The sequence below is a fragment of the Trichoplax adhaerens genome, genomic scaffold, assembly GCF_000150275.1.
Source record: "Trichoplax adhaerens TRIADscaffold_16 genomic scaffold, whole genome shotgun sequence".
Classification (NCBI taxonomy): Eukaryota; Metazoa; Placozoa; class Uniplacotomia; order Trichoplacea; family Trichoplacidae; genus Trichoplax; species Trichoplax adhaerens.
The window spans coordinates 1,257,199-1,266,481 of NW_002060958.1; the positions used below are offsets into that span (position 1 = coordinate 1,257,199).

The 9,283-nt window shown below is 34.4% G+C and overlaps 3 protein-coding genes across 3 annotated transcripts; 1 reads left to right on the forward strand and 2 right to left on the reverse strand.

The window, feature by feature from the left end:
• Nucleotides 1-240: 240 nt before the first annotated feature.
• On the reverse strand, nucleotides 241-1,045 carry TRIADDRAFT_6541 (uncharacterized protein; the record flags this gene model as incomplete). Its single annotated transcript, XM_002116599.1, has 3 exons — nucleotides 241-354; nucleotides 546-652; nucleotides 829-1,045. Coding segments are annotated over 3 exons (438 nt in total), but the record flags the coding sequence as incomplete, so codon positions are not given.
• A 2,972-nt stretch (nucleotides 1,046-4,017) lies between these two features.
• TRIADDRAFT_31069 (uncharacterized protein) lies at nucleotides 4,018-5,709 on the forward strand (the record flags this gene model as incomplete). The annotated part of the gene is made up of 2 exons (XM_002116533.1): nucleotides 4,018-4,288; nucleotides 4,541-5,709. The coding sequence occupies 2 exons, from the start codon at nucleotides 4,018-4,020 to the stop codon at nucleotides 5,707-5,709; spliced, it is 1,440 nt and encodes a 479-aa protein (XP_002116569.1).
• An 873-nt stretch (nucleotides 5,710-6,582) lies between these two features.
• On the reverse strand, nucleotides 6,583-7,280 carry TRIADDRAFT_31104 (uncharacterized protein; the record flags this gene model as incomplete). The annotated part of the gene is made up of 4 exons (XM_002116600.1): nucleotides 6,583-6,657; nucleotides 6,779-6,895; nucleotides 6,984-7,052; nucleotides 7,143-7,280. Coding segments are annotated over 4 exons (399 nt in total), but the record flags the coding sequence as incomplete, so codon positions are not given.
• Between the last annotated feature and the right edge of the window lie 2,003 nt (nucleotides 7,281-9,283).

The following is a 9,283-nucleotide window of genomic DNA, read 5'->3' on the forward strand; positions in this document are numbered from 1 at the left end:
TCCAGCAGCCTGTTTGCGAAAGCATTAATATGATTGAGACATTAGATGATTAAAAGTATCCTTGGATAATAATTTTTTAGGTAGGGTCAATTGACGGGGATTGAGTACTTATTGAGAAAGGTTTTAAAGTACAGTTAACTTGATTATTTATAATATGTATATGAGGATATCGTTTGAGCTATGTTGTGGACAATTTATAGATTACTGTCAGTTAAAGTTATCACGAAAAAGCAATTTACTTACATAACCAGGGAATTGGTAGTCTATTCCAAGTTTTTGTAACTTTTTCCTACGAACATTTTCGGCTTTAATTAACTTATTCACTACTTTGGTGTTCTCTTGATCTGTTTTCGGCTTCATAATTTTGACAGAATGAATGAATTAATAATTAATTAATGTCAATGATAGTACGACAAGATTAAAGCCTTAGACAAATAATACAGTAAAAATACTAGTAGTTAGTTATCCATCAAAATCAATAATCACTATTTCGTGGTTAACTGATTGAAAAATGTCATTCCTCTGTCTTTAATAAATTTACTTACTGCATTCGCTTGTTTCTTGGCTAACTCTCTCCAGTTAATTTTGCGAAATTTTCGGTTAGCACCTTTAAAAGTTTCAGGGTGAACCGATTCGCTTTTCATTAATTGACCTATAGATATGATCAATATCGGTTACGTTTATAGGCTTGATTTAAAAATGCTAACGTAACAGTTAATTTTTTCCCTATAAATTTCATTTACACGAGTAAGAAGTGCTCGCTATTAACTAGTCCTACTTGAAATATACAGAATAGCCCTAAGCATGTAGATCATCATTCGTACGCACATTTTAATAATCTGCCACACATCATATAATTATTCATCGTTTCCGCTACAATTGTAGCTACATCTTGATTCGAAAATTCGATAAATGCATAACCACGCGATCGACCGCTTCTTTTACTGCGTGATAGCCTAATTTTATTGATGTCGCCAAACTGTGAAAAGAATCCTTTCATTTCCTCTTCATAAAATCCATGAGGAATGTGTCCAACGTAGATTACACCAGGTTGTACATTATCTGCCTATTTTATGAATTGATCACAAACATTATGAACCTTTCTAATTCAATACCAAATTCATACCTACGGTTTAACTCTTACGATATCGTGTAATATTTAATAAATGAAATTTTTATATATATAATTATGCGTACAAAATATGATATCGGATGTCAATACTGTATAGTATTTCTAGTAGGGTATTGACAGACCGTATAATGATTGTCCGGGGCTTAGTCTTGCGATAAGTAATGGTATTCTGAGCAACTTTAATACTAATTCAATCAAATGCTTTCATACCATGAATCCTACAGACTCTAACTATATATGTATTGATTAAAATCTCATCAGCAGCTGTATGAACTTCGAGTTTACTGTTAGACACTCTCCTCAATGGTAGCTCCTCTTACAGTTCAGTATCATTGACTTTTGATAACTTAGACGTGAAATCAACTGCATTTCAAGAAAGTAGAAGACTTTGATAGAGGTTCTCCTGAGCTCGGCTATCCAATAAAATTGGCGACATAATAACTACTAAGGATTTTATAGAATCCTAGTCAGCTCCTGGCTAGTCAATCTCTTCAATGGTTGGTCTCTTATGGTATGTCCGGTAGCATAGATCAACTGTAATTGTGTCCTACTTATTGAACTAAAAATGTCATAAGTATCAAGTGTACATGAAGAATTTGAAGACGTTGGTAAAACTCTTTTAAGCTCGACCTGAAGGTAAATGAATCATTTCACGATAGATTAAGCATCTTGAATATTACTAACATTCGTTCCGTTCTGTGGTCGTCAAGAACTGCAGTTACTGTGTACGTGCTCTACCAGCGAGCTCCACGGGTCGCCGTGATGGGCGGTATTCTACATAACCATACAATCAACTCTCACTACTTCTAACTTTTACATGATATCAGGTCATAATCCTGCAAAGTCAGTTAAACTCACTCAGGTATATTTCGAGAAAGTAATCGTGCACATTCATAGCGTGATAGATTAAGCATTATGACTATTACCAGTATTAAAATAATTAGTTTAATTAGTTCCTTCCTTGGTCGTCAAGAGCTGAAGCTGCATGTGCGTTACTAGCGAGCTCCCTAGTAGCCGTGCTAGAATCAACCCTGACTACTTCTAACTTTGATATTAGGTAGATTAAGAAAGTGATCGTGCTGATGAAGATAGTGATAGATTAAGTAACTTGAATATTACCAACACTACAACAATTAGTTCCTTCCTTGGTCGTCAAGAACTACAGCTGCATGTGCGTTACTAGCGAGCTCCATAGCGGCCGTGCTGGGTAGTATTCTACATTGCCATAGAGTCAATTGCCACTACTTGAAACTTTTACATGATATCAGGTACATTTCAAGAAAGTGATCGTGCTCATTAAGATCAGTATTCTACATTATCATAGCATCAACCCTTGCTACTTGTAATTTTTACATGATATCAGGTATATTAATAAGAAAGTGATCGTACTCATTTACATTAGTATTCTGCATTACACTAGAATCAACAACCTTCACTATTTCTAACTTTCACATGATATGAAGTAAATTAAGAAAGTGATCGTGCTGATTAAGATTGTGATAGATTAAGCATCTTGAATATTACCAACATTACAACAATTAGTTTAATTAGTTCCTTCCTTGATCGTCAACAACTACAGCAGCATGTGCTTTACTAGCGAGCTCCATGGTGGCCGTACTGGGCAGTATTCTACATGACCTTAGAATCAACTGTCATTACTTCCAACTTTTACATGATATCAGGTATATTATCAGAAAGTGATGGTGCTCATGAAGATTCTTCTGAGCTTAACCTTACTATAACTCAACAATATACTGCAATAACCTCTTGAGCATCTCCTATAAAACGAGTTGCAGTTGTGCAGTAGCTGCATCAACCGAACAACTCTACCTCCTCCATGATCGAAATAGCTAACCTTAGTTGGCAATTTTTTGAGCTTTTTCTCAAATTCTTTCTGTTGCTTTGGGTCTAAACTAAGACCATCAACAGCAATACTTGCAGCACTATCATGCTCTGAGTGATCTTTGCCATCTTCCATTACTAAGCTCTCATCAGTTCAATGTCGGGAGATTCTTTCAGCTCGAAATGAGGAAAATGCCAGCAGTCCACCAAACGTTAGGAGGATTGATGGCATTGCCGTCATTAGGTTACGTTGTAAACTAGTCTGCGAGCGCATAGTAAAGCCATTGTTGGACTCCTTCCCGTGCTCAAGTAGGCAAGACCGTAGTGTGCATTGGGGACTTGCTGCCACCGTACAGCAATGCGGCAACGCACAAAATAAATGTCATGGGCCGAAGCTATAATTTAAAGTAAAGAACAAGACATTAAGTGACTTCATGCGACATAAGTTTTACACATTTTTCCTGGACTGTAGTGCTTGCTTTAGAACAGAGTCAGTATGGGCAATTAGTACGCTAGTCTACAATCATCAGATAGAAAGTAGATGTCGTAAGTTGGGCATTTTTTACGGTATAAAATCAAGCCCTACTACGACATATATTTTACACACTCGTTACAGTACTCGGTACCGTACTGTACGCAAACGAACTCGTCGGCCACTGTCTGCGCGTCTTGACGTCTGTATTCGTCCAATCATGGTCAGTGTGCGTCGTGTATCTAGGCAACAGAAGTTGTCGATTCCGAGATTGCTGTTATCGTTTAATAAATTATATTATATAATCATATAGAAACCTACAGAGAGACGTTACTGTACTCAATCCTCCAACGATAGGAGTATAAACGCTAGAAGTAAATGTAATAGAACCGATTCGTTTGAATTGAATTGCTGTAGGAGAGCCAATTTTAGCCATTATTTTCTAAATTGGAATCATAGAAGTGGACTAATAGCATCCAAGTTGAATCAAGACTCAAACAGTCGTGCAAAGAATTAATAATAATTTGTTTATTAACATAAAACTGACTTTATCCATTACCAAGAATTAGCCATGGTACTAATCGTCATTGCAGGAAGATCAAATTGCCCCTTTTATGCCAAAGCAGAGTTATTAGCCGATGAGTTAGCCATGAATTTGCCCAATTTTAAGGTACACAAAATTTCGAAACATCCGTCCGAATGGGAAGCTTGGCTAAGACAGACTTGTTTAGGTATGGGATTTGAGCATGATACCTCACCTATAGTGTGGCGAGAGTTAGTTGAACGTGGTGGCGCCGGCAAACTTATTGGCGATTGTAATGATTTTCTAGAATATGTTGAAAGTAAGTTCCGATCGTTTTACATTTGGATGACTAGGATACATCAGTAATTAGATCAATGATATTGCCAAGGCTTCCATTAAATGAAATGGCTATAGTAGTTGCATTACAGTTAATTGTCAGCTTGCACTACGATACGAGTGTATAGATATTTAATAAGAGGGTTACCAATGCATAACATTGAAACCTTTTCCTTATCGTTTTGATAGGATTACCATGTGTAGTTTTAACTTGAATTTTTTCTTCCTTTTTCAGGTTATTATCACTTCTCGTCAAGCATGATGAGTGAAGAATTAACTGTTGTCGCTGATGAAAACATGGAAACTTTAGCTAAAGATCTGGCAGAAGCTAAAATAGTTAAAAGTTGGCCTTTAAGAGTATGCATAACTAATGCGAGCAGTTCTTTAGTTTACAATATCGTCCTTAGCCTTGCTAATGGTGATGCTTTCGGAAAGAACGAAGAATTAGATTTGCGTTTAGTTGATTCAGGTGAGAATTTAGAAAAACTGCATGGACTTGTCATGGAACTAGAAGATTTAGCTGGGCCTCTACTGAGAAAGATAACAGCTACAGGCCAGTTAGACGTTGGAGTGAAAGATGCTCAAGTAGTTATTTTAACTGATGGAAGCTCCATTCCTATTGATGCTTCTGATGAAGATAAGCAAACCATCATTAATGCGAATAGAGCAATTTATCAAGACTACGGTCCAGTTATAGAAGAGGGCATAGACAAAGATGGAATTATATTTATTGGCGGTGAAGCCGCTAATTATCAGGCATCAGTTTTAAGTAAATATGCCCCTAAGGTACCTAAGCGTAAATTTATTGCGTTGTCATCCAGATTACAGGAAAATCGGGCAAAATCTGTTCTCAGCAATCGCTTGAAAGTTAATTCATCAAAAATTAACAATGTTATTGTATGGGGAAATCCACAAATAAATCAAGTTATAGATGTTTCCAAATCACATGTATATGACTGCGACAGTGCAATAATGGGACCAGCAGATTATTCAAGATCGGTTGTGGAATTAGTTCATGATAATAAGTGGATAAACGGGACATTTCAAGCTACTGTCAAAGATAGACACGAAGAAATTACTAAACTACGCCCAGGAGAGACGTCTATTTCAATTGCTAATTCTATTATTGAACAATTATCCGATTTTTGGCACGGAAAAAACGACGACATAATAACATCAATGTCGATCATTTCTGAAGGTTGGTATGGTATTCCGTACGGAATTGCTTTCTCATTTCCTGTCCAATTGAAAGCTAGAGGTGAATTGCAAGTAGTAACAGACTGGGGATTAGATGAGACGTTAAGAGGTAAATTGGTTGCTATAGGCAGAGAGTTATTCAAAGTTTTAAACGCTTCGTCCGAGGCGCAAAGCAAAAAGCCGAAAAAGCTTCATTTTATGATCTAGAAGCCAATGCAGTGTTAGCAACACTCGTTACTTCGTAATTGTAGCTATTTCTATTAAAAAAGATTAATTGATCCATATCGTGAATATTTACGATCAAGATCGCTATCGAATGATTAATAAGCTATTAATGCTATAGCACTTAGCAAACACTATTATAGAGACGAATAATTACATAATTGTAGTCATGAGTTTTATCCCCAAAATGTGCTTCCTTTGCGGTTATAAATAATTTATTAACGTGAAGGGGTAAAAACAAATCATTAAATTACATAATAATCAATGTCAAAAGCAATATTATAATTAATAAAAATTTCTGTAGGCTAACTATTTCTAGTTCATTAAATTCGTAATAATACATTTTTGTAATTGATCTGGTCCTGCGTAATTCATTTTATTTAGTTGATTTCATGTATTATTTATGATTATGCTAGGTAATAATATGGGTAATAATAAAGTAGTACAGTATTATTAATCAGGCATTACAAGCTGGTACTTGCCAATGTATATATATATATATACTGTATAAGTAATAATACTGCGAACGCTACAGCTACATGTTTTGTAACATGCAACAAACTGCATCAATATTAGAGCTTATGTACATATAATACTAAAATTTCGATTCATTTTCGTAAAGCAAAATAAAAGAATTTGAATAGCATTCTACCACAAAATATTTTTTATACCTTCCGTAATATAGAACAGAGTGACGCCATAAAACATTGCATTAATATTTAAGTTTTTTTCTAAAATAATTACTTTCCATAGCATTAAACATTACATGCCATTAAATTGAGGGATGCATTTGACACTGTAACGGACAATTGCTTCATATACGACTACAATTGTATAGTAGTAGTAAAATTAATTAATTTATCGACCGGTGAAATTTGCAGCAGTAGTCGCTTGAGATACAGATCGCTTGATGTAGAGATGTAATAGCTTTATCTGTAAATGCAATAGTAATGTCTTTAAGTTAGCATTCAGCGTAACATTATGTGTTATAGCTTAAATTTATAAAATCTTTTACATGGATAGCGATATTTCATTAATATATCATTACATCTACCTGTGATCCCGTTAATCCAGTCAGGTAATTCTTTAGATCTTCTCCAATTATTTTATGTAGTGCAACCAGACAGAAAACACAAGCTTTCCTAACGCTGCTTTCATTATGTTGAAAAGACTGGCAAATAAAAGATAATTGCAAGTATTAAGTTAAATGGAAAGAATTGTACTTTTTATTCGCTATGCTATAAATTGACAATAGATACCTTAACCAATGCGGGCATTAAATAGTCTAAACTAGGAATGATGTCTTCTTTTTGAATTTCATCTAATATCTGTAGCAATAATACGTAGCAATCACAAATAAATTTTTTATTAATTTCATTTGAATAAATTCTTTGAATTGGTCATGATACAAAACTCACCTTATTCAATAATTTCAAACCAGACAAATTGCTTGGATACTTAAATTTTTCAATAATAGGAACTAAGACTGGAAGTATTACTTCTCCAGGGACGGCGGCAGCGTACGCAAAGAGTGCTTCTTCAGAAATCCGAGAAACCTATAGGGGCATTTTAATCCATTAATTCATCATCATTTCGTTAAAGTTATTATATCATATTTACCTCTCTATCGTCATTAGTGACTTCGAATGCAATAAAATTATTTATTATTTCATTCGCTAAATCCGTTAACTTTGAAAACTGCAGGTCGAATAGATATTTCATAATTCGAAAAGACAGTACTTTGATCGAAGTCTAGATTGTTTACATGCATAGAAAGCAATTTCAGAAATAGTTTTAAAATCGTTTTATTTACGAGGAATACGCTAAGATGATTTACCTCAGTAGGGTAGGTTGTAATAAGCTGAAACAAATTCGAGACCAAGCCTTTTAAATGTTTATCCCAATGAGATAGAGTTACATCTTCACTTATCAATTGCAGTAGATTCTTAAGGGTAATTGTGACTTCGTCCAAACTGCGTAGCAACGTCATTAATCATTACTTTTTGTATAACATGTTACAATGACATACTGTAACTAACAGCATCTTACTCAAGCGATACTAGTACCTTTGCAATTGTGTTGGTAAGGCAGCGGCTAACTTTGATATAAGATCTAACAAATCGGAGTAACAAACATCATCATTTATTCCGTCAACTCATTATAAAGTTTTAAAATAGCAATTCCTCATAATTGGCTATGAAAAATGGACTCTTACCGATGCTTTCTGATCGCCGGCTAGGCTGCTTAGGCATCTGTTACCCAATATAATATTTTAATTGATCAGTTCATATCAGCTGAAATGAGCAATAACTTAGAAAGGATTATAAAACACCTACATGATTACTAACTGGTGATGGAGGTTCATTCTCGTCCTGATAGTAAATTGGATTATATTCATTGTCTTGCTTGTAATGATCTAAAACATTATAAACTTTTGCTGAATCATCATTTACCTTCAAGTTCAATACTTGACTGACATGATTGTATAAAATCGTTGTAGGTTTTCATGAGTTTACTATGTCATTACATATACGATATAAAGAACTACATAAAGGAAAACTACAGTCGTTGTGAAAATTTAAGACAGCAGGCGACTACCTTCCATTGAATTCTTTCTAGCCATAAGTGGTTTTGTTGTATTCGTGTTTACAGGTGAATAGATATCCTTGCCAGGCATATTTTTTTCCATCCCTCTTGGGCTGCTTCTTACTTTACTACTGGCTCTAGGTGACTAAGCAAATATATTCTTAATTAAGAACTTTATATAAAACAAGATTTCAAGCTTGGATTTAATAAATCATTACTTCAGGAACTTCCATGCAACCACTGTCAAGATATTGTTGTAGCATGCTACTTGCGATATCCTATTATTATAAATTATAATATGGTTAAATTACGAATATAAAATGAAATGGTATGATATGGTTTTTATTCCTCGATTTTTAATGTAATGGGGTAAGTAGAAACTTCGTAACATTATCATAATTGTCGGTAGATATCATTACCTGGAAAGATTTCGGTAAATTGGATAACAAAGCAGAAAATTCGGATTTATTTAATTCAAATATAGCTATAATGACAATATTGGCCGCCTAGTGTATTGATAGCATAATAGATTAAACGTCTTAGTAAGATATACAAGATGCATAAAAAACGATGAAAGTCAAAGAAACGACCTTTCTTAGAGCTACGTTTTTTGGATCGGTGCTCCATGTTATGATACGAGACATTGCACGTCGATTATCTATGAAGTCCAGTAAATATCAATAATTCTAACTTATCGTTGCAAAAACGAGTATAACAAAAGTATGCATCCTTACCAACACTATTCACAAATACAGATGGGTCCATTAATTCCGCGACTTCTCGAGCAAAATTAAGGAAAGCCAATTTTACCTACGCATTAATTACAGAAAAACGATATGTAGATAAACAGCCACAAGCCTATACTGCTAACAACGTGAGTACGTAACATTTTACAAACTTTTATATTGATATGATCTCCATTCTCAGATATAAATTTAACAAGGGCTATGAATTGGATGTCATAGGAAAAGGT